Raw genomic sequence first — 26,660 nt, forward strand, 5'->3', positions numbered from 1 at the left:
TATATATCTTCAAATTGTTGGTTATTGTTAGAAAGTCCTAATATTTTGAGACTTTACTTCCTGAAAACATGTGGAGGATTGAAGAATTCACTGAAGATATAAACATCACAAAGAACATTTTTATTTGGCTATGTTTATTAAAGCTTATGTCAGTATACCCAGATCTTAATTTTCAATAACTTCTGGTGAATTATTTTGCCATATGTTTCTATTTTTATTTATATTTAACCAGCAAAATTGACAAAATGCTGTCTGAACCACCTCAGTCTGCATTTGCTCTAAGAAATATGTCAGTGTTTTCTTTTTTCCTAAATCCCATCAAGGGTGGTGCTACCTTGATGCCATATTGACCAAAAGTATACATTCAGAGCCACAAATTATCAGTTGTTTTTTTAAGGAAAATGATTCATCTTATACATACAGTAACTGTATTTGTTTGCTATTCAATTTTCCAAGCCTTAGAGCATTGAGACAATGAAGCAGAAACCAAATGTTTCTTCAAGGTAAATGACAAAATTTTATAGGGCAACAATTGAAAAGGTGACATTTAATGGGAATTAAAAAGAAGGAGAAATCAATAAAGAAAGGGCCTTTCAGAAAATGCTCCTTGAATGGTTGAAATGTGTCAGGACGTTACAAGGGGAACAATTTTGATGGACAGGTGAGAAGGTGGAGAATGAATGATGAATGGACATTAGTCCACAGAAAACAACAATATAAATTGTTCTCTATCCAATCCATCAGCTAGTCTAGATAGTAAGGAAGATGATGTCACAAAAATCAGAAAGTTCACCTAGGTCCATTTCTGAAAGTCCTTGAATATCACACTCCAGAACCTCATTTTTTCAATAAAAAGTAGATGAGGGGAGCATGGCTGTCCTCAATCTAATTATGATAAAACTAATATACAAGGACAGGAAAACCAGTCAGACATTGACTATATGTACTTGAGACATACCATGTGCATGATCTATACATCTGAGAAGACCCGAACAGTAAGCAAACTACTAGTTAAGTAGCAATTTTTTTTCAGTGGCACAAGGTAATAAGGAGGCTTCATAGTTCTCAGATCCACTCTGCTGGAGTTCACAATACTGTCCTTAGAAATACGTTGTGAAATGAATGCTGACAAATTCTGGGTGAGAAAGTTATGGATAAAGTGTCTTAATTTAGAATGATTAAAAAAATGTTCTTAGGTAGCAAATTTAAAAGCAGTCCCTAAGGAAAGGTTGAGAATTATGTGCATGAATGCTGAGGTGAACAAGAGAATATTTGAGGCAAAAAGAAGAGAACTTGCAAGGGCCATGATGGGTGAGATAAACACCAAGATAAGTTTTCTGGGTTCCCAGACACTGCAGAATCTTCTAGGAGCAAAATAACTGAAAGGTGCAACCACCACAACTGATCTTATCAACACTGGGCAGAGCTATCTTGCAGTGCATGATTTCTCCTGGCAAAAATGTCACAGTGCATTCTAAAGGTTGCAAGCTCAAGGTTAATTATTTGTATAAGTGGATCTGTAAAAACCTCTTTTAATTTGTTATTGAGCTCAGTGCCACCAAAAAGCAGAGCCTTAAACACTAACCATGGAAACATAGAAAAGTGTATGATTCAGGAATGAGGTCTAAGACTAAGGCATCATGACACAAATGGGCAAGCCAATTACTACAACACAGATCAGATCAGCATGAGGAAGGGCCATTTAGCTTGGGAAGGGGGAGGTTGGAAGGGGGAAGTAAACATTTTAATCAAATCCAATACTCTATTATTGATTTCTCCTTGCCAGACTTACCTTGTAGAATACTTATAATGCTTTTGACATTGAGATATTTGGCCCAAGCTATTGGATTAGTCAAGGCAAAGAGCTTGGCTATTGGCATAATCTCTTGTATTTCATTTAAATGTGATTTATTTCTTTCTCCAAAAGCAGGCTCTTATTGATAAAAATAAATGAAATTGAAAAATCCCAAAGGGAATTTGATGTCCACTTACACAAAATAGGTTTGCAATGTGTGACGATGTGAGATCATGGGCTTTTTTCCTCCTTTTATTTCTTTGGTTACTGTCGTAAAGCCAAAACTAGCTGTACTTTCTATTCTTTTATGTATTATGTAGTTAGTTATCTCTGATGCTGCAAATCACTAAAAGCTATCATTCCAAATTTCAATTGCAGGTTTTGTTACTCAAAAATTTTAATGTCATTCACTACCATTAAGGCTGCACCTGCTTGTAGATGTAATCTTTTACACAGTATCAAATCTTCAAAGCTTTTGATAGGAAATCTACCAGGGAGATTTTTATTTTCTTCCTGGTTTCATCAAAGCTAGGACAATTGTCAACAATGTCTTGGCAAGCTTTGAAGCTGTCATGTTTAATATCCTGGGCAAGGATTTTGGATCAGGCTAAAATTTCATAACTTCCCAAATGGTACAAAGTAATGTCCTGGTTAATATTTAATAGAACTACAGTAGGTATTGTTGAGATTTATGCCAATCAAAGACAGCAAACACATAAAGAAAAATTAGTTTATGATCATAACAAACTAAATTAAAATAATTTCTGATGGATCCACATCATACTATTCTCATTTGGTATCAAAAATGATGGGCAGGGGAAAAAAAGAAGCTATGGGTCTTAAGTCTTACACATTTGTTCTTAGTCTGGCATCTGCACTTAGTATTCAAGTATGAGAAATCCGGAGACTCTAGTCTTGATTGTTTTACATGGAAGGCCCAGGATAGTGCTATTAAAAGTTTCAAGAATAAAGCTCACAGAAACAAGACTTGGCACCACCTCTTCAAGTCTCCGCAGCAACACCTTTGAAATCTCTCATTACATTCACTGAACACCCTTGAGGTTGACAAGCACAGCAGACATCTTCATTCCATAATGTTTTTCACACCTTCCTGGAGTTGGCCTTGTTATTAGCCTTCATTCACATAGCACTCTTGTCTGTCTCTTTTCACAACCATTCTATACTGGAACACACCTTGCTCCCTGTTTCTTCATGGACTCTAGTGTCAATGTAATTCTTCTTCTCACTTTGAACATTCTACTTTGTTGAAGAGTTTGTCCATTCAATGCCTCCACAAAAGGAATGCTCACTTTAGTTACCAATTTAACTCATTTTAGAGTAATAGTGTGACACTGGTATCTTTATGAGGATATAAAGAACAAAATGAGATATGTAGGAGCAATTGGTAAAATTCGGCAAGTTGTTTGAATTCCCCAATTCCATCTCTATCTAAGCCCTTGATACCAGTTTTGTGGTGCCCACAGTCCCTGTCTCTGGGATATGCCGGTACAACGCACACTACTGCTTTTTTTCTTGTGTAATTGGACTTGCCATTGTTTGAACCTGAGCTTTTCTGTGAAAACACACCTAGCTTAGAGCCTGAAAGAAGGATGTAAGAAGGACATACAAAGTAAGACACATGGAAGACGTTGAAGTACCTCTAGCTGATGTTACAAGAAAAAACTGAACCATCCACATTATTTGGCATCAGATCAGTTACATGAAGAAACCCAGGTGATACTGGAAGTTCATTACAGATATGCTCAATGTGGTCTTCACATGTAGAACCATAAGCTGCCAAAATACCTTTTCTGTAATTTAAAGTTTAGAGCATATGGTCTAATGCATATTGTCACTGCACTATTACATACTTCATAATACATACTTCATATGCAAGGCTAAATCTATCTTTGGGATTAGGTTTATATATACTAAATGTCTTCCTGAAACATCACACAGGCATTGAAAACTCAATAAATCCAAATCAAAATTATGAAAATTTCTACTGATATTTTCCTTTACACACAGTCCTTATCCTAGAACTCTAGCCTTTGAGTTAAAAACAAGGAACCTATAAAATTCTTATTCTTTCCCAATTTCAGTTTGAGATCTTGTCATATTCTATCAGTCTCTGATACTTTGTAAGACATTGTTTTCCTGTTTCAACTGCCTTCACCACAGTGTGCTAGCCAGAACACTAAGTTGCAATAAGTAAATCTAGTCATTGAATATAATGTGTTAACTTGCCTCCAACTCAGTAAGAATTGGAAGATGGAGAGCATGTCATCCAAGGAATTTTTTAGGTTAATTTCATTGAAAAATTAAGGTTGAAAAAGATTGACAGGCTATCCTCATTTGTTACCTGGATTATACTAATACATCTTTGGTAGTCTCTGCAACCTCATCTTCTTTTAATTGATCTTCTATAAGTGTTACAACTTGCTTACACTTTGCCACTGCTCTTCAGCATCCTTAGGGAAAGCTTTAGTCTTCCATTACAAAAATGACAATAAAACCAAAATATGGTGTACCTAATAGATTACTAAGACCTTTCCATGACAAAAATGCCTCATGTGTTGACAATAATACCAACTGGGAGGGCTTGTTGTTGTGACACTGTCTTGATTATGTCTACAGATCAGTCTAGGGTGAGCAATGCTGAGAATTTGATGGAGTCTTTTAAGGGAGTTGAAAATAAAAGGACAGTGGTGTCATAGGTAGCTTGCCAATACAGACATGGATCTTGCGGTGACTTGAACGAGAAATGTTCCCAGTAGGCTCATTTATTTGACCCCTTGATCCCCAGTGGGTGGAGCTTTTTTATGAGGTTATGGAACTTTTAGAAGGTGTAGGTTTTTTTGAAGGAAGTAGTCAATGTATGAAGGCTTTGAATATTTGTAGCCTTGTCCCATATTCCATTCTTGCTCTCTCTGGTTCCTGTATGAGGTAGAGATGTGTCTGTTTCCTGATCCTACCACTATGCTTTCTCTGTCATGCCTTCTCTGTCAGTATTAACATCTATTCTTCTGGAAGTCAAAATCAACTCCTCTTTAAGCTGCTTTTTGTCGTGGTATTTTATCATAGAAACAAAAAAAATAATAATTAGTGTAGTCCTAAAGTATATTCACAATAAAATGCATTGTATACACAGCATGGAAATTCCTAATCTGAGGGTGAGGTCTTTCCAGGTGTGATATTCCCTCGATCAGAACTCCATCAGATATACTGAAATGCCTTTCTAAGGTGAGAATTGGGAGCTTTACTAACATTTTATGTGGCAACAAAATTTTCTACAAACAGCTGTAACTTGCCAAGATTTCCTTTTAATTTAACCAGGCCATCAATCAGCAAGGTTGGGTCATACAAGTTAATATTTATTTACGGATTAGATACAGTTGAATGATTCTTGCTTTAACTAGAGGCAAAAATATCAGTTCCTCGTGGCATTTAACTGTTCCTGGTGCCATTATGTTGACAGCAGCCATTTGACCCTAGAAACTTCTTGCCTATAGAAATATTCTTTGGGTAAAATTTGCTTATAAAAAAATCTCAAGAGTAAGAATGACCCTAAAGGTCAAATTTATTCATCTATTAAAAAAATAAATACCAGTTTCTGAGTAATGATGACATGACCCAGATTTCTCACTTCCCCATGCAGCATTCACAAGAATGACCAGGAAAACATGAAAAACAAGGAGCAACATTCTCTAAGCCCAGGAAGTAGGAAAGTCTGTTATCTAGCTCCCAAGGTGTCAAGAAATAGCTGCAAAGGGAACTGTAGACCAAGTGAGCTGAAAATGCATCAAGTTTAGTTTGCAGTTTCTCCCTTTATTCAAGAGCAGCAGCATCAAGAAGAATCTGGGTAAAGATTCTAGAAACTGCAGAATTCATGAGACTACTTTTCTTTTTTAAAATAAGTAGAAAAACATCACAGTCAGGCTGCTTGTCTGGAAGCAGTGACACCCCGAGTCTTCAGTGTTGATGCCCTATAGAGTTGTATGAATAGACCAAAAGAGTCAACAAAGCCTCAGAAGCAAGCCCTCCTTTTGGGTAAGGGAGTAGCAAAAGCAGGAAGTTCATAAAACGTAACATTTCTCTCTCTGAAATGTGCGAGAAACAATAAATGCAAAGCCAGAACACTTAGGTGAATTCCAAATGAGTAATTTTTCTTTTCCCCAAGAAATAAAACCTTCAAAATGATGCTAAAAGTCAAAATATGTGAAGACTCTTTAAAAAATGATGCTGGAAGTCAAAAAAAGTGGAGACTGTTAAAGATTCAAAAAAAATACTTCTCTCTGAAATGTATTCATTAACCAAGAATAGAAAAAATTACAAGGCTGCAATATCCTAATTTCAAAGGCTCGAGATCACTGAGCATCTAACAAACCGGTATCTATAAAATTAGAGAAATTAGTATTAAGTTGGAAAAATTCCGAGATGAAAAGAATGTGATACAGTGAGGAGTGGGGACCTTGTGCAGATAATATCAGAGTATCAAACTGAGCACAAGACAGGCACTGAAAACTATATGAGTCATTTCTTCTTCCTCTTCCTCCTCTCCCTCCCCCTCCTCCTCTTCTTTTCTAAATGTGAGTTACTGAGGATTAGCCCCAAGGCCTTATGCATTTTAGGTAAGTACTACATCACTGAGCTATAGTCTCAAACCCAATACTTTTATATCGCTTGAGTATAGATTTTGTTAAACTGAATGTACCACTTACACCACTAATCAGATAAGTACATTTTCAGTTCACCTCTCCAGAAGACACAGGTCTATATGATTTAGGCTTTGGGCTGGTTCTGAGGCTGACCATATGAGAACTGTGCAGCAGATAACTGAACAAGCAGATGAAGAGTCAAGGAAGTTAGGCTATTGGCAACCAAGTGCCTAGCAATCTGACTCACCCTTATATTCCCAAGTGAAACATCAGTGTGAAGGTAAAATATTCAACTAAAGTCCATTGAGTATGAATCTGTGCTCTAAATATGTATATGGGAATGTATTCTGTCACACTGAAACTAAATCTTAATGTGTAGTTCAAACAAATGGTCATTTCAGTGGCACCATGTGATGCTTTGAATGAAAATGACCCCTATAGGAGCATATATTTAAATGCTCAGTCCCTAGTTAGTGGAACAGTTTGGGAAGGATAAGGAGGTGTGGCCTAATGGGAGGAGCTGTTTCACTAGAGGCAGGTTTTGAGGTTTCAAAAGCCCACACCAGGCCCAAAGTCTCACTCTACCTCCTTACCAATAAGGATATACGTTCCCAGTTATGGCTCTGACACTCTGCTGCTGTGTTCCCTGCTATGATGAAAAGGACACTAACCCTCTGGAGCTGTGAGCCTCAGAATTACAATCTTTCTTGTATAAATTGCCTCAGTCACAGTGTTTCATCACAGCAATGAAAATTAACTAAGATACACCACAATAGAAATGACTCAGTTCTATGTAGACCCAATTAAAGCTCTTTCAAGAGGAGCCATAATACTGAGGGGACAAGTGACAGACATAAGTGGCAAGTGAGAACCTGATAGAGAATGAAGTTGGATGAGGTTGCTTCCAGGCCTTCCTTCCAGAGGAAGATGGTGTGCAAGAATGAACTGGGTTATACATGTGTCCTGGTTAAAGGTACATTTAAATGAAACATAACTATGAATATTTTCCATGTAGCAGGAGGATGGATCCAGTTAAACTCTGAGCAAGCTTCAAGTGTAAATAGAGTATTTTACAAATGTTAATTACAAAGTAGGTGGGGGGGGGGACTAGTTTTTAATTTCATTCCTGAGAGAAGAGCAAAGAGACAAACTAGTTGAGGTTGATAATAATGGATGATTAAATATAAGAAGTCAAATATATGTTTAAGAGAAGTGTCAAAAATATACACACAAAAAAATGAAGCAGAAATAGAATTCTAGGGCTGGGGAGATGGTTCAGCCAGGAAAGTCCTTGTCTTATAAGCCTGAGGACCAAAGACAGCACTCCTGTAAGAAGCTGGGTACAATAGAATGTGATTCTACTCTCAGTATTGGAGATGCAGTCCAGAAGGCCACTGTGGTTCACTGGCCAGCCAGTGTAGCCTAATTGGTGAGCTCTAGGACAATGAAAAATCCTGTCTCAAAGGAGATAGATAGAGATTTTGAGGACGGCAGTCAGTGTGTTGTGGCTTCCATATGTACTTACATGATCATGCACACATATGCACAAATATATACACATGTATATGTATATATAGGAATAAAATAATAATCATAAAAATAATGTTTGAAACTACTTTGAGTTTAAGAGGTAAAAATTAGATTCAACAAGTTTATTCATAAGAAGAACAGTTTTATTCATCAAGAATTATTGACTTAAGAGTATCATTGGTTCAGAAGTAAGGCAGCAAATAATCATCAAGAAATAAATGTATAAAACTAGTAAAAATATAGAAACCTGAGGACTGGCAAAATAGATCAGTGGGTAAAGTCACTGGCCACTTAGCCTGTCCTAGTTAGGGTTCCTATTGCTGCAATAAAACATCATGACCAAAAGCGAGTTGGGGTTGGGGGAAGGGTTTATTTACCTTACACTTCCACATTGCTGTTCTTCATTGAAGGAATTCAAGACAGGAACTCAAACAGGGCAGGAATATGGGGGCAAAGGTTGGTGCAGAGGCCATAGAAGGGTGCTGCTTACAGGCTTGTTCCTCATGGCTTGCTGAGCTTGCTTTCTTATAGAACACAGGACCACCAGCCGTGGGAAGACAACACTCACCATGGGCTGGGCCCTCCCCCATTGATCACTAATTGAGAAAATGTCTTACACCTAGACCTCATGGAGGCATTTCCTCAACTGAGGTGCCTTCCTCTCTGATGACTCCAGCTTGTGTCAAGTTGACACAAAACCAGACAGTCTGTAGCCTGATGAGATAATGTATTAGCTCTATGAAACTCCCATGGTACAAGGAGATAACTGACTCTGGCAAGTTGTACATACACACACAAACACACACACACACACACACACACACACACACACACACACACACACATACACACACAAAAAAAACCCCCACAAATATAACAAAAAAATTAAAGTGTGGAAATCTTGGCTTAACAATTCCTGATAACAAAAGATATTGTTAACTAATTATAGAGTTGTTTAAAAGTCTCAAGCTGAAATAAGTCCAGTTTACAAAGATAAACAATAAAAATACCTTTCAAAATTATGGTTTTTGCTATCCTCCATGCAGTATATTTTAAATGGTCTTATTCTGCAGTTCTGAAATTCTGGAGATGTTATGTTTCCTTCTACTTATGGTTTTTGACTGAAATTTAGTTTTGGTGTAGAACTCATAGAAAAATTTGAATTTGTTGGCTTTATGTCAATTGACATAATTGACTAACATTTACTGTTTAGCTGCTTTGACAGTGTGGCTTCAGAAACAAGGACTGGCCAATGTGGGTGTTAATATATGTGTATGTTTATCCCTAAAATTGTAAAATGCTTTCTGAAATGAGAAGACGAAATGTCCACACTCCTGGTCCACTATCTTCATTTCACAATTAGAACATAATTCAGTACAGTGTTTCAGCTGGCCTCCTGGGACACAGACTGGATATGATTCAGACTCTGTCCTTAAGGAAATGATGACATTCCTAGGAGTTTGCTATTTTCTTAGCAGGAAAAAAAAAGACAAGAAATGCCAAGAGACCTGAAGACAATATTGTTTTCAGAAAAACTGGGCCTACATTAGAATCTTGCTTGAGACAAAGAGTAATACCGCTATGTAATAACGTTTCCCCTGAGCCCAGGACTGTGCCAAGGGCTATGCATAGATTTCCCCATGTAAAGGTCCTGAAAACCCATTTCAGTTTACCCCCACTTTCAAAGGCTAGCCAAGGTTCTCTCAGATGAAGTGAAACAACAGATGAAATACTTGTCACCTTTACACTAAAAATAAGTCTGACTTTAAGGCTGCACATGTGAACAACCAGATGTAGTAACTTACTGGAAAAAGAAAATCCTCAGGGCTTTATCTCTGCTATGTAGAACATTTTGCTTTAAAAGCAAACCAACAGTACCAGTGTCAACAGACAAAGCATCCCACCTGAAATGTATTGCAAAGGTGTCTTAATTGTCTTGACTAGTGAAGAAGGGGGTGTTCTGCTCCACCATAAAATGATGCCACTGTGCCACGCAGCACTGAAAGCAAGGACAGGAGAATGGAAGAGTACACTTGGTGCTTCAATTGTCAAAGCTGGAAGTAGCCCTTCCATTCAGATTCCAGTCACCTTAACTCACCACATCACCTTCCATTCAACCACAGTGGGGATGGTGGAATCAAGTGTCCTGTGTGTGGAGGAGGAAGACTCATGTGTAAACACAGATAGTCTTCCCTGCTTCCTACTTACAATTCATGGCACATATCAGATACTCTTTAAGTTGTAACTGCTATCAGCATTTAAGTCCACTCTTCCAGAACAGAGAGATCTGAAGGCTCACTCTTAAATTGGATTTCCTCCTACAATACTAACTGATTGAATATTAAGCAAACAACTAATACGCACATACAGTGTGAATGAATAAAGTGTAATGTGTCTGATAATTAGGTTACTTAAGAGGAACTATTATCTGTTCCTGTGTATTAATGTTTACAACGTTGATTTTACAGGGATGTATTTCTCAATGGACAGTGGGAACATGGGAAATACTTTTCTCAAAGCTTTACTCTTATGCATTACTTTTAGGACTTGACAACAGAACTGTTTAAAGAAGTGCATTATTGCCCTGGGTGCTCATTTCCTTCACATAAAGGTAACAACTCTTACTAAGGACAGAAGTATAACATACATTTCTGAAAAGTATATAAGGTAGAATAGCATTATTTCTTAAGTGCATGTCAAAATTATCTTTTCAACAATCTGAAAAGATTGTCAGCATCCATTGTGCCGCCAAAGACAGTGTGGGGCTCCACACCTTTAGGCGGGTGACATATCAATAACTCCATAGGACTGAAAATCTGAGCTCTCGGTTTTTACGCTTATGTCAAATAAAAAGTTACCCTCATTTCTTTTGTAAAATAACTAAATGATTTACTTATCAAGCAGCCTTCAGACTATGGTCTCAGGCATTATGTAAATACATGAGTAGGCAACTTACACAGAGACGAGTGACTATAAGGTATTACAGAGAAGGCCATTTATTCTCAGTTCATAAATCAGCTCATAAGGGCAGATGTTTTGCTTAACAGGATGCTGTCACTTCCATTTCTGCCTCAGGCGGTGGACGCAGGATAAAATGCAGCGTTGTGAAATTGTATAAGCCACTAATCCTGCGGCTTTTATTTATAGAGAGTTGTGGGAACATGCATGCTGTTTCTCATAATGAGCACTGGTCAAGAAACAGTAAAGGGAAACCCAGGACCGGACAGGAGGTATACATTCAGGACTACACTGCTGTTAGCCAACAGTGTCCTGCTAAAGGTCATGGCCAACTAAGAATATCCTTGGCCTGTTAATACACACTTGCAGATTGAGGCAGGTCTCCATCTCAGTGGCTCAGGGCTACTCTAAATGGACCAACAATAGGGGAGGTCGGTGGATAGAGGCTCGCAGGCTCTGCACATTTTTAAATTTCTAAAATATAAAAGACCACCCAAAAAGTAATTTTGTTGGTGTTTAAAGGATTCTAAAATATAGCCTAAATCTAAAGAAAATAGGATATAGTCTCCTCTCTGTGTGTAGAATTTTTTTAATGATGAATTTGTCATAAATTTAAAAATATATTCAAGGCCTAATAACAATTGCATGCCATACATACTTTTACAGCAGTATTCTTTTTTTTCAGATTATAATTAGTCTCCTGTTTAACTTAGGGCAAAGTTGAAGCATGATCTCACTGTCTAAGCCTTCACAATAGCTTCCTTGGGGAGCTTGATAAATAACGCAGGCATTTGGATGGATCCTTCTTAGCATTTTGATGGACCCTTCTTATTGAGGTACCCGATCCATGGCTACTGCTGAGCTAAATTCTCAAGAGTTCAATCAAGAAATAACAATTTAAAGAAGCTAAGCTTCACTGATTGGGTATACAATTGCCAGGTGATAGCATTTGTGTACTTGATAGAGCATTTGGCTTTCAAAACCAACTTACAAAGGAGACATCATCATAACTAGCACGTCATAGGCAAGAAAACCAGTAAGGTGGGCAGCTGCTAGGTCTAGGATTCTAACATGGAACTGAAACGTTGGCTCTGAGTGGCTTCGAAGCACAACCTCCGTCTCCCAGTGGAGTGAGGTTACATTCCAGCTTCTGGTATCATCCATTTCGCTCTCTCAATAGTGCAAAGACAGCTCAGTGCACGTTCCCCTCATCTTTCCATTCATTCATCATTTTCAGCAACTGATGAATTACTTTCCAGGGCCAATTCATCAGTCTTCCGAGTAAATGCAAAGGGTTTTTTCCCTTATCGATGCACGATCGCCATCTAGTGGTAACTATGTGGTAACAACGGGATAGTCTCTAATGAGTTACTGATTTTTTTTTCCTTTCCCAAGTCTTCAGACACAACCCCACTAAAGAACTTACAGAGGGTACATTCAGACAGAACCAATTAAGTGTAAGGAATGTATGGCAATGATAAGCTGTGTGAATTATACTATCTTGACTTGACAAAGACTCAGGAAATTATTTTACAAAAAATTTAACATGCCTTCAGTTGGTATAAAATCCGCATAATTATATAATATTTATAGATAAGGTTATGGCAGGGGTGGGAGGAAGCAAGCATAAGAAGCTGGGTGCAAAATTTCTAGGCCCCAGGTAAAATCTGGGGCATTGCCATGGGTACCTGTATTGCCTGGAGTTGCAGAGGGTAAGAGGGAAAACAGGCAGATCCGAGGGGTCAGCCACTCCAGCCAAAACACCATGAGGCTTCAAGCTCAGGCTTAAGAGAACAAGGTGGAAAGCAGAAAGTAATCAAGGAAGACACCAAACATCTTCCTCTGTCCTCAGTATGCATGCAAATGAGTACATGTACCTGAGCAAGCACACACACACACACACACACACACAGAGAGAGAGAGAGAGAGAGAGAGAGAGAGAGAGAGAGAGAGAGGAAAAATCATAACTAAAATTCTTTTTCTCACTTATTTCCTTTCCTTCACTTATGCTTATGTTACAAAATGCCAGAAGTACAATTACTTATTGCATAATCCTTAAGAAAGTGTAGCCTACATCTATTGAAAAATAACTAGTAACAGGAGAAATAAGTAGGTTTCAATACACATGTGAAAGATGGAGCAATCAGATGCTTGCTTCTGTTTTAACTTTAGGTGACGTCTATGATTTTAGCCATCTGACTTCATGTTGCCCACTTCAACCTAATTCCTATAGTCGCTCATTCTTTGGATTCAAAGCATCTGATCACTGTTTCTGACTTACAAAATCCACTTCTGTTGTCATTTCAACAGGCATAGAAGATTTGTGCAAACATACATAGTTTGAGAGGTCTAAGTATTTGGTTATATGTAATCATTTAAAGTGTGTTTAATATCTACTATCTAGTAACATATGATAAAGGTCTTTAAAGTTGCCTCGTCTGCATTCCCCATGCTTTTCAAATGCAAGTCTTCTCGTTGTACGTTGTATTCTTATAAACATGCAACTGAATTCAATTTCCTAGCACTAGATCCTGCATGCTGTAATTCAAACCTGCCAGGCAAAATGTGCCCACTGTAACCGTGGAGTTACCACTGTTAAAGTGTGGCTAACCACTTTCTCATTGGATTTGAGGCTTGCTCCACAGGAAGAGATTTCATGATTGGTACTGTAGTCCTGGTAAGAAGTCTGTGGATGGCATACTTCCTAAGGCCCTATGGTGTCGAGTAGAACCTGCTTTGTTATTTTGATAAATGGCCATGCTGTCAAATTGTCTTCTGAATATTTATGTTGATATTTGTAGGCCTGGGCTGCACATAGAAGCTTCACTTTGGACAGCAGCAAATGGAAAAAAAAATAATTGACCAAACTGCTGAGGATAAAAAAGACCGAGTGCTGAGCAGTAAATGGGATTTCAATATTAATATCCCCCACACATCCTTACCTCCACCCCATGGCTCAGTGAACACCATTGCAGAGGAGATGGAAATAACACACAGAAGAGTTGGAGGCTGGGGGGAGGGGTCTATGAAAGGTGGTCTCCTGAACATGGCATGGCTCTCACAATCACGGACTCACGGAAACTGTGCTCACCTGCACACGATCTACATAAGATCAAGCCAACCAAAATCCCAACTCATTACTGAGGAAATACTGGCAGATGGTAGCAGCCAGGGGAGGGACAACCCTTCTTTATTGAGTATATGACAGTTGGTAGGATTTCCATGCCCATGCCCATGTACAAACAGGCAGAGTTATTACTGGACTTGGTGAGTTTACAAAAATTAAAAAGACTTGAAATTAGAAGGTGGGTGTGTTTCAGGGATATGAGGATAGGAGACAGATTTGATTATATTTAATTATATACAGGTATAAAATTCTCAAAAATAAAGAAAACTTTAAAAACACTGGAAGTTGGTTGTTTTGTACAATTGGTTGTTTGTACTACACTGACAACTTCCATTTTTGTCTGTGTTTTTGCTGTTTGCGTGACAGATGCAATCTTACTTAAGAGGAGCGTGAGACTTTCATCTGGGATATGAGTGACAAATTGTCTCAACTTCCTCACTTGTCTGTCTTCTGAGTTAGTTTGTGATACTTTTACTCCTATGATGGTTTTATTTTGTTTTAGTATAGCCAGTCCTTTGAAATCTTAACAATATGGTTTCATGAATATCACCGGTGTAATGACACCAGTTGACATGCTAACATGGAGGGGGAAATAAAAGTCCCATCCCTGGATTTCAATTAGTCAGATGTCAATCCCTACAGTCAATCAATGGCTGCTCAGAGGCTGGGGAATCTGTTTTCTCTACAAGTGAGCTCCCTGCTAGGTTATTCAATACAAAGGGGTCAATCCTAAACACATGCACTCTTGAAGATAACACACACATATATAACAATAATAATTACATATAAGAGATCATGAATCTGAGAGGGAGTAAGGGGGCACAGGAGGAGTTGGAGGGAAGAAGGAAGAATGGAAAGATGTGAATACAGCACTCAGGTATGAAATTATCAAAAAGTTAAAATTTTAAGTAAAAATAAAATCATAAATGACCTAAAGCTTTCTGTGTGGTCCATTAATGAAATAGAAGGACAATCTACTGACTATTGAATACATTTAATACTCTTCTATTTTCAGTGTAATTTGGATTACTTCACAGGCAAGATCTTTCGCAAGGCTTTAATATTTGAGTCCAATGACTCTGAATTTTGCTATTCTTTGTAAAGTCTTCTCTTTCTTATATATTTTCTTTTACTATATTACCCGAGACTTCAAGAGGCATTGGATTTATTTTATTACCTGTAACCCTCCTTTGTCCAGTGCTAACATTGTGATAACTATTATACTGTTTATGTATTTGAGATGTTTGCTGGCAAAATGGGAACAGGAAACAATGACAAGCTTTGGCTAGTCAGGTGTACTACTGTCATACCAAGTAGGATTGACCTCTAAAATTTTTTTAATTTTACTTTTTTTATATGTATGTTTGTGTGTGTCTGTGTCTCTGTATGTCATGTATGTATGTATGTACCAGTGGAGGTCAGACGAGGTCATTGGATCCCCTAAAGCAGGAGTTACAGGCGGGTATGAGCCACCTGACATAGGTGCTGTGTGGTGATATTTTATTTGTACTGAAATGTTATTTTAATTTTATGTTAATAAATAAAGTTGCCCTGGGGTCAGAGCTATTAGAGCCATAGTAAGAGCGTGGTGGTTAGAAGAGCTAGGTAGATTTCTGTGTGTTCAGGGATACAGCCAGTATTGGAGACATACGCCTTTAAGACCTGGAGGGCGGTACTTACAGGCAGTGATGAGGCAGTCATGTGGTTGGGTTTACAACCAATGAGAAGGCAGAACAGAAAGATTATTTAAACAGGGACACAGGAAGTACCTCCCTCTCTCGGGGAAGCTAGGAGCACTGCAGGAGGTAAGATTTTATCTCTGAGCTCTGACCTCTCGGCTTTTCTCTTTTACCTTGGCTCTGTGTTTCTTATTTTAATAATACGATTGGTTACATCTACAGTGCTGGGAACCAAACTTGGAGCCTCTGGAAGACCAGTAAGCATTCTTAATGGCTGACCCATCTTTCCAGCCCAGCTTCTCAATTTTTTTTTTTTAGTTAAGTCAATGTACGTGAAGAAAAGTAGCTCTTGCTACAGCTCTTAGTTGTCCACAAGAACTTGACAATAAGACCCTATTACTGAAGATACCACACACTTTGGCAATGGGACACAGTTCTGACCAGGAAGCTTCCTCTTCGTTGGAAACTATGAAGTTTGTTGGAAGGGAAAATCTTCAGCAGTATTACCAACCGTGAATGTTGTAAACTGCATTAATGACCAGTGTGACAAGAGATGCCCACATATACAACAGTGGCACAAATGTTATGGAGTAACCAACTGTTTTCTGATTGGATTTAAGGCCCACTGCATGCAATGATATGCATGCTTGGTACTGTAAATCTGGCCAAGAATACATAGTTGAAAACTCACAGGTCCAGTGGGTAAACCTGCTACTTTTATCCTGCTCAATGGACACCATATCAAAGTGTTCTTCAAATTAATATCTTTATTCCATAAATTAATATTATCTCTCAGACCTCACTAGATAAGTTTCCTTGTGCAGTCAGTGGTGGTTAACACGGAAAAGAACAACTGATCAAAGTGCAAAGACTAAGTGTTGGTAGATTGTCCAGTCACCAGTGGAACAATTTTATCAAACTCCCTGTCCCCAAGGCTCAGGCACCATCATGGAAAAGAGAATAAAATGATTGTAAGAACCAGAGGTCAGGGAGGAGCAGAGTGGAATGGTGTCTTCTGGATGTGACAGGACAGCTGTACTCATGACTGTACAGCAGCTATGGTTGCATACACAAGACCTGCAGGCAATCAAGCCAGTCAGCATTCGAGCACAAAAGCAAGAGGGGTCGTGTGCCTCCACCACTACCTGAGAAGATAGTGACAGTTGATGGATGCTGTGGGCAAGCCAGTTTTCCTTAAGGGTGCAGCCCCTGGTAAGGTAATCACACTCCAGTGGACAGCCCCACACTTGGGATTATATGGGTAGGAAAAACTAGACTCTGTGGGTTAATTTTTAAAAAGACATCAGGAAGTTGAAACTGGGAAGGGCTGGGGAGGTAGAGATGGATCTAGGAGAAGTTAGGGGAAAAATGGGGTTGGAGATCATCAAAACACATTGTATGAAAAATTTGAAGAATCAATAAAAATACTGTGTTTTTTTCCAGTTCAAGTGGCTTTAGTGGTGAATATGTTTTAGAAAAATGGTTCATCCTGTAAATGTTTTTTTTAAAGTAGCTCTGAAGTTGACAGAGAATGTATCCTACTCAAAGTTATAGTAGCCACCCAAAATGAGCAATACAAATTGACAAGAAATTTACGAGCTCATTTTTATATGACTAGAACAGGAGGTGAGCCAATGCTAACACATTTTATCTTCGCCCACAGTGTTGTCTAAGGAAGAAAGCTTGATCATAGTCTGAGCTGAGGGAGAATATGATTACATTACTTACCTATGATTGATTCCACTGGATCAAGTTAGATTAAAATATAATGGGTAAAACAAAATTTTTTTAAAGTTTGACATTTTTCACTTTTAAAATTTTGGTTGACCATTTCATACATATATGCAACAGCTTTCCATCATTTTTGCCCCACTGTCCTTCCCACTGAATGCTTGCTTATTCTCAACAAGTCAAATTTTAAAATATATATGAAGACAGAAAAAAATAGTATCTTCAGCCATAAGTTGTTTTCAAAGACTAACTGAAACAGGCAAAGTGAAAACTCAAATGTCACAAATTTAAATTGACTTAAATTTCAGAAATCACGATTCTCTATAGCTTTCTACATACACATTTTATATGAATACAGTCTCTAATGATGATCTACAAATATTAAGTACTATAAAATGTTTGTGGTCTGAACAATAAACTCTTTCAGAATTTATCTCCACCCCAAGAAAATTAAAAAAAATAGTTTTGAAGGTTGTTTTTAATAATTGTGTCTTCAAGTATAGCAGAAGAACATTTGCCATTGAAATCGCTCACTTAACAACGTATTTCTCTCACTGTTTTCATCTGAGGCACTGTAGAAAAACAGTACAGCAGCATTCACAACTCCCCTGCCATAAGAAAGAATTGAATGTAAATCCCTATTAAAAGTGAATAATGATGTATCTAACCTCATTTTAATTTCAGTAATTGACTGAGGAAACAGAAAGATCTATTAAAAGGACCATTGCTGGTCAGGCACTAATGAGAAAACATCTGAGTCACTGGCTGTCATGGTAACAGGGCATTATCAAAATCTGATCAGTATGCCTAGGAGCTACTGAAGTGATAGGCCACACTTCTAATTGTGTTGTCTCTCCTTACAAGATGGGCTCTGTGCTTCTCAGGGGTGAGAGGGTGGCGGGGCTCTGTTGATCAGATGAGAGATGTAAGACATGTTCGTAAATTAAGTTCAAGCATATAGTAGCAAGGATGAATTCAACATTGGGAAGCTTTCAAAATTTTCTAAAAAGAAAAAAAAAACTTACTGTCTTGTCATTGCCTTTTCAGATTTCTGAATAAGCTTATTTATTTTTTCAATCTAATTTCAAAAGTGGTTACTGCAAAAGGAACGTGATGAAAACGTGAAAATGACTCAATGAGGGAGCTCCCTAAGAAAAGAACTTCCAACCGGAAGAGTTTAGAAATGAACCCAAGAACCAAAAGTGATTAGGCCAGAGTAGGGAGATTCAGAAATAAGAGTATTCAAAAAGTGTGAAAAATAAGAATGAATAGAAAAAAGTAGTCAGCCTTGTTTGGCAGAAGTGGTTAATAAGGAGGCATAGACAGACTTTTGTGCTGCCTGTGTGCTTAACAGAACCCTTTCTGTCACTCCCTGAGTCTTCTGGAGACACGGTGTCAGTGAATTCTGAAGTGTATTCAGATCTGTTTGTTCTCTGTAATATGCTGAGTGCCATTGGATTCTAACGGAAATTGATCATGGCCTTCTGGTCCTTTTAGGCAGATAATTTAATTCTAAAAGGAAAACCTGCAGATTAACAGAGACACAATAAACGCTGGCATGCATTATTGACTGGAATCCCATGTGTCCTCTCAGAGCTGGTGCACATAAGCAGCATTAATAGTGCCTGTCCTGGAAAGCATGGCACTCTTGCTAACTGTGTCAGCCTGTGGACTGAGTTTCGCGTGTATCAATATGAAAGGCAACAGACCTACAGTTAATATAATGAAGTCCAACGGCATATTCATCTACATCATTCTACATTGTGAGGAGGGTGTAAAATTTCAGAGGAAATAAACAGCTGTTCTTTCAAAGCTATAGAGTATGGCAGCAGATCAGTCACTTTCCCGAATGGAATTGGGCTGTATAGGGGTTGTATGCACTGACCTGGGGTGGAAGCAGCAGTCTGACAACCAGTCAGTGTGGCCAGATCCTGTAAGAAGCACGTTGCCCTTTGGGAGGCCCACCATCTTCCAGAGGCGATCCTCACTGCAGGAGACCAGAATGTCTTTGCAGGGGTGCATGACGATACTGCACAGAGAGAGAGAGAGAAAAGGGCATTGTGGATGGGTGAAAGTAAGCAGTTCCCCGATGTGAATAGAGAAACATCAATTATTACTCCGTTTTAGCAAGGCAGGCTCACAGAGTCTCAAAAACAGACTCTATATTCCAGTTCTAACCCTAAGACCTCTCTCAGCATCATCAATCTAATCAACTCATTGGATCTCAGATTCCTCATTTATGAAATGAAGTCGTTGTTTTGGGTGATCTTGCATGTATAATTCTGGGTTTAAAACAATAGCTGGTTTTTCTTTTGGAGGGGAAAGGCACCACTGGCATTTTTGTGTTAAAATATTGTAACAATAAAAAATTTATTACAAAAAAAATAGAAAGCTCTGCTCTTTCTCTCTTCTGCTCTGTCTCTTCCCCCACCATTTTTCCCTCTCTCCACACATGCCTTCCTCTCCAGGCCTGCCTCTCCTCTCCCCATCCCCCTCCCTTTTCCTCCTAATAAAGCTCTGAATACAGAATAAAAAAAAAAAAAAGAAAACCATTTTCAGAGTACAGTCTGTCTTCAAATAGGTATTATCTTTAAAGAAGGTAATGAATCATAACCACATTACTATAGTTTGATAATAAATATGATTGAAGCACTAACTCAGTGGCCCACTAACTTTACCGTGATAAGGAGTTCAACTTTGCTACCATGCTACTTAGACTAGTTTCAATCAATGCCTAGTATGCAAATTATAGTAACGAATTCAAGATGTATGAAGAAACTTCCACTTTATAAAGGCCTAAAGGGAAATGAGAAAGAAGAATATATAATTAATGATTAACACATTGAACATTGTTATCTGACCTGGACCCTATCACTGTGACTATTAAATATAGGAGCCAAATTATCGCAAAATTGAGTCTACCAAGCTAATGCCTGATATTTTGTCTATGGCAATGCTTTAATCTTATTTACACAGAGTCTCGTCTATGCCTTATGATTCAATGGATGCAGATGAGTCTTGTGTTTAAGTACCTACTAAAATGCCAACTTAAAAAAAATACCAACTTCAATATTAACAAATGTAAAATTTTTGCTTGGTTATTTTAGTTCCAACACAGAACATGCTTACTTACCTAGACAGTACAATGAAACAAAACATGATTAAGAAATAATACTGCACAGACATTTCTCTAGTCTCTGAATGGCCTTGCTATTTTGTTCTGGAATAGGGACTTTAGGGAATCAATTACTCAAGAAATTAGGTCTCTGGTCTATTACTCCAGGTCTTTCATGACAAAAGTTATATTCTCATTATCTATTCCTTCATCAATACTATTAAACCTCCAGATTATGAACTGAAGTGGTCTGGTGTCAGAGTTCAACAACATGCATTCACCATGCTCGAGATTCCAGATCTAGTGAAACTGCTTCACTTACCATTTTTTAGTATTTTACTGCTCAAAGTAAAGACAACGGAAGGAAAATTATTCATATTTCAGTTCAGCACAATGTTGGTTTTGACTTTCAGAAGGCCAATTCATGAAAGAAATTTATTACAGCTCAAACAGCTAAAGGATGCATTTATGGAACTTAATTAGAAGAAAAATATGATGAGAGGTAAAAATGTCAGATTGAAACGAATTCTGTATTCAAATGCACACTGGAAGGCATAGCAAATCCTTGGAGCTACTGAGTATGATGTATGTTGGCTCACAGCTTTCCTGGCAGACACAGGCACACTTGACTAGATGATAAATGACCCTCTTTAAGTGAAGATAACTAAAATCATTGATGTCTTTACTAACTTTGAGAGATAAGTTTCCAAAATGACTTTTGTGAGGGGAGCTATTTGTAGAAGGCCGAGGGCAGGAGTAAACAGAAACTCAATAAAAGCAAAGCCGTTTGGAAATGTCCTCTCTGGCTCTCCTCAGTCCTTTCACATGGATGCTTCCTGGTCACATGGTAACGAATTCTACCATTCTATGTCTGTTTATGTGCGTGTGTGTGTGTGTGTGTGTGTGTGTGTGTGTGTGTGTGTATTCACACACTCACACATGCATAGTAGTCCTCACTTATCTGCAAGGGACACAGTCCAAGTCACTCTACCCAGTGGACAAAGGAAAAAAAAAACCACCTATAGCACTGAACCCTCTATCCTGGGCACTGTTTCAGTTTTCCTACATACATATAATTTGGGATAAAGTTAAATTTAGAAATTAGGTGCTGTAAGTGATTACAGAAATAACTAGTGATGAGATAGAAACATATAACACATTTTCTGCTCATGGCTTCCACTCATAAATGATTGTCTTTTCTATTTCCACTCAGCACTTCCCATGCACTATGATGTCTGGCAACTATACTAGCACAAACGTATTTTTTTCCCACAATTTTATGAACAGAGTTGCTCTTGTCCTGGATTCTGGCAACTTCTTCTTATGCTTTTTATTTATTTTTAGTAATTTTGGTCTTCTCTTAATAAGCCAAGAATGTCTAACTTTTCATCTAATGTGAGAACTTCGTGGTTTTTCTGGGACACATCTGACTTGTCAAGGACTTTTGCACTTAGGACCGTTATAAAGTTTTCTAAAATGCTTATTTAGTCACAAGCACTTTGATATCATGACTCTGGTGAATCCTGTCACAAAGTGACTAACGAGAAGGCAGTGCACACAGAGTGTACCTGTTGGCAAGAGAGGCATTCCCCATTCCAGCCAGGATGGGGCAGTCTAGCTCAAGTTTCTGTTGCGTTACACACATATAATCTATGCATTTTATATGCCATATTGTTTGTTTCTGAAGTTTTCTGTTTAAGATTTTTGGATCATAGCTGACCTTGTATAACTGATGTCATGAAAGGCAAAATATTACATAAGGGGCTGTTTCTGTATATTTGTGCAAATGTATGTGTACATGAAATATATATTAGATATGTACATGCATATATATATATACTCTGTGTATACATGTGAGTGTGCATGAAATATGCATATGTATAATCTTTTTTTTTTTTTTTGGTTTTTCGAGACAGGGTTTCTCTGTGTAGCTTTGTGCCTTTCCTAGAACTCACTCTGTAGCCCAGGCTGGCCTTAAACTCATAGAGATCTGCCTGGCTCTGCCCCCCGAGTGCTGGGCTTAAAGGTGTGTGCCACTACTGCCTGGATAATCTTTTTTTTTCTGATAAATATGTGAACACTTCAGTCAAACACTGATATCTTATTCTGTAAAGATTATAACATTTAATTCACCCATGAATAGATCGTTAAAAGAATAGAAATATTTAAGCATAATTGAAAGTAATGAATAATCAGTAAGGACATGTTTTAATTATTCGTTGAACAAGTTTAGTCTGAACCAAGAGGTGAAAATCCAAGTTCAATAATTTTGAGGCCAAGAACTAGGAATATTTCCCCCAAACAGACGTGAAGCACCATCCCCTACTCTCTTCATCATCATCATCATCATCATCAACAACAACAACAATGGTAATGATATCAAACTCCTACACTTTGTACTAAATGCTTAATTCTTACAGCTGTAGGGAAAGATCACAAAAGAGGGGTTTCTGCTTGTTTTGTTCACTCTATGTTCAACCACAGCAGAGTGGGGCACATGATACCTACTTAATAAATGCAAGTCAGATATATGGCTGAGTGGCTGATGCTGGTATTGTTTGTGTTACTCTTTTGATCCCATGTAAACAGTTCCAGAGAGGGTGTATGTTGCTTAGTCTCACAGTTGGAAATGGATGGAAGTTCACTTTGAGTCCAGGGTGGTCTGGTTCTATGGCTGATGATTTTAGTTACTGCTGATACATACATATTTTCATAATTTTGGTTTGTAAGTGCATTACAAATACCAATAACTCATTTTAAAGAGCTTTTATATTCTATCTTTCCTTGTATGTGCTTATGTCGTTTAGTCATTTTTAAATCCAAGTTAAAGAACTCCTCTGGAAAATGAGCAATACTACAATATCTAATGGTCCTGAACTAAAAGACCTACCCTTTGCAGCTAAGATTCTGTAGACACTAGAGAAACCCGATGAGTGTTAACTGTCCTAAACCATTCACATGGGGTTTTTGGCAATATGAACTATATGTTGCATTGATCATATTTAATTTCTTTTCTTATTTTAATATTATGTGTTTTCAACTGTATATTAAGTTGTCAGAAGGAATTGATGTTTCAGTCAACTTTTCCCCATAGACATCTCTACATAATACATGTAGAAGAGTATTTGATATATGTCAATTCTTTAGGTGATTAATTCACTGAACATTTCCCCATCATATTCAGGCTTTAGCTTTTATAATTCTGTTTATTTCTAAATCAGTCTTTTGAAGAAGCTGAAGGAGTGGTAACCAATATTTTACAGGAATCAATTATTTAATCATTAGAGAACTCTTATTAAATGGATTTAAGCACGGTCATAATTTTTTCAGATGGAGTTACTAGAGCACCTGGAGCTTAGATGATACCCAAGGACGTGATGTCAGGAGGTGGCAGAGCCAGGATGTGCTATGACCTTGAAAGGACTGTCTCCAGAGTCCATATTCCTCAGTAAAGTGAACTCAGAACTTCAATTATCATTTCCTCTTTTTGGATAACAAGGGCAGAGAATGCTATCTCAGTTATGTTGGAGGATTTACTAAGATGTCTTTATAAGTTTCTAAAGAATAGCTACACATTTTAAAAATCTCTCTAACACTATATAGAAGGCTGGAATTATTTGATTTTTTTTTTTCTGGAATCTGGACACTGGCTATGTTCAGAATGATAGAATGATGGATCAAATAAACCTGACTGGGAAAGAACGGCCTGTGGTCTGAAGCAGAGGCTGGTTTGCTTTTCCTGTAAAGGGACAGATTAGAAGCATTTTAATCTATGGGCCCTGAATTTCTGATGCAACTGTTCAGTGCTGCTATGGTAGCATGAAGGCAGCCAGAGACCAAGACTAAACAGATAAGCAAGGGTATGATGGAATATAACTTTATTTACAAAAGTAGGTGTGGGGTCACATTTGACCTGTGGCTGGAGCTTGCTGACTTCGTTTTCTGTAGAATTTTCATGACACGGAATACACTAATGTTTAATAGTGTGGGCTCAGGAGTAAGAAGTGAGTTCACATGTTTCCTCCTGTCTCATTAACTACCTATCTTTGAATACATTTCTTCATTAGCCTAAGCCTTGGATCTTATGCAAAGAATAGAAATATCAGAGTACTGATACATTAGACTTGGGGGAACTGCATAAATTAGTACACGTATATTGGAGAAATTATTTTGGCCACTCCACGTAGTTAAAAGGATATTTATTAAATGGCGTAACTCACAAATTAAGTAATGGGTAGGTCGCAGGGTCTGGGGAAGGTGTAATGCAGTCTAGCAGTGTTCTCCGGAGCTCTGCACAGTCAATCTGCACCGGTCAGCGTTCCGGCACCGAGAGAGCGCCCAGAGCGAGCGCTGGCCCATCCAGCTCTCGGGTCCCCAGGCGCCTCCCCTCGCCCCTCCTCGTAGGCGTGACAGTTGCCAGAGTCTCAATGGGGGTTGGAACTTCCAGAACCAAGCTGGAATGGCTACCCACTACATCTCCCCCTTTTTGTCTAAATAAGAAGGTTCTAAACTAATACAAGACTATATACAAAGGAATGGTTATCAAATATTGTCCAGAAATAATGAGAGATAATGACCTAGATAAGATGTAACTACAACCAATGCAAACAATATCAAGCAAGAAACACATACTAAAATCCAGAGAAGTATAGAGCATAGGTAAACAGCATGTTATAAAGATCATTCAAAGGTGTCCTATCCTAAAGAACCTGAACCTAATACTTAATATGTTCTATCTAAGATATTATATATACTAAGTTGTAACTATAACTGCTAGTCTTCAATCCCATCAAAGACCTGAGAAGGAACATAATGGTCCCTGAGAAATGGTAGATGGATGCAAGCAACTTCGGGAATCTTGTAAGAGTAGACCAAGACAGCTGGCAGCCTGGAGGACTTGGGACAGTGCCGGGCAAGTGAGGACACAATGAACATTGATATATGCAGACAGAGTGCCATGAGGAAGCCTGCCTCACTTTGAAGGAGATGTGGCTTTACTGGTTCTAGATGGTCATTTATAAAATTATGTTAAAAATAAGACTGAACACTGGGTGTGGTGGTGCATGCCTTCAATCACCCCAGAAAGGCAGATGAAAGCAGATGAGTTTGAGGCCAGCAGGTCTGAGCAGTGATTTCTCTTTCGGCCAGCCAAGGCTACATAGTATGACCATGTCTCAATAAAAACCAAACCAAACAAACAGCAAACATAAAAGATTGTGTTAATAGAAGTTTTCTGAAGAAAAAAAAATAGTTTGTGTGGTGTGTGTGTGTGTGTGTGTGTGTGTGTGTGTGTGTGTGTGTGTGTAATAATGGCCAGCCTTCCACAAGTGGTAAGATCTCTGATAAAAGTAATCTACTGTAAACAACAATTTCACAGTGAACCTAAGGAGATTTCTGTGGCTTCTTTCACAGTGAGGGGGAAGGCTCTGGAGAGACTCCACTTCTACAAGCTGAGGTCAGGTTTGCACCCGGCTCAGGTGGTAAGGAGGAACTGGTCTTTGTCAGGCTCTGGGCTCCCAGATGAAGACAGCAGGAGTCAGCCCTGCCCTCAGACTCTGCCACAAATGCATATCTTTCCACAACTACATACTGACTTCCCCTCTCCAAGATGTTTCCCAAAGTTCTAATTAAGAAGAATAAGTTCCCACTTAATGTCTCCCCAGCACCTGTTCCAAGTGCCACATAGTCACTTTACTTTAAACTTTGAATATAAGCTTTCTGCTTCTCTTTAACTTACTATTAATTATAATTACAAGACACGAAGACAAAGGCCTTGTCACCTCATTCCCAAGTTAATAAGCTTCTGACTAGGGTGGAAATAGCACAAGAAAACATCTTTGAGGTTCAAAAAAAGAAGATGTGGGTGCATGCTAATTCTGAATCTTAATCAAGCCATGTCCCGATGAAGTATCCATGAGGTGTTTTGTTAAACAATGCACCAGGCATGTTACATAAAATATTGTCCTGTAGCTGAGAGTTTATTTTTTTTCTCTTTATAATAGGAAACATTATTCAAGACCACATGATAGCTACTGAAATGCTCGCCTGTCTATATTGAAAATGTTTT

The 26,660-nt window shown here is 38.2% G+C and overlaps 1 protein-coding gene across 3 annotated transcripts in view; it reads right to left on the reverse strand.

Moving 5' to 3' along the window:
- Nucleotides 1–26,660, reverse strand: part of Spag16 (sperm associated antigen 16) — an 841,320-nt gene that overhangs the window by 443,492 nt on the left and 371,168 nt on the right. For all 3 annotated transcript variants that reach the window (XM_076550173.1, XM_006994855.4, XM_076550176.1), the window contains one exon: nt 19,364–19,507. In XM_076550173.1, coding sequence (XP_076406288.1) covers nt 19,364–19,507 — 144 coding nt within the window. The remainder of the gene's footprint in view (nt 1–19,363; nt 19,508–26,660) is intronic.

The sequence above is a fragment of the Peromyscus maniculatus genome, chromosome 13, assembly GCF_049852395.1.
Source record: "Peromyscus maniculatus bairdii isolate BWxNUB_F1_BW_parent chromosome 13, HU_Pman_BW_mat_3.1, whole genome shotgun sequence".
In the NCBI taxonomy this organism is placed as follows: domain Eukaryota; kingdom Metazoa; phylum Chordata; class Mammalia; order Rodentia; family Cricetidae; genus Peromyscus; species Peromyscus maniculatus.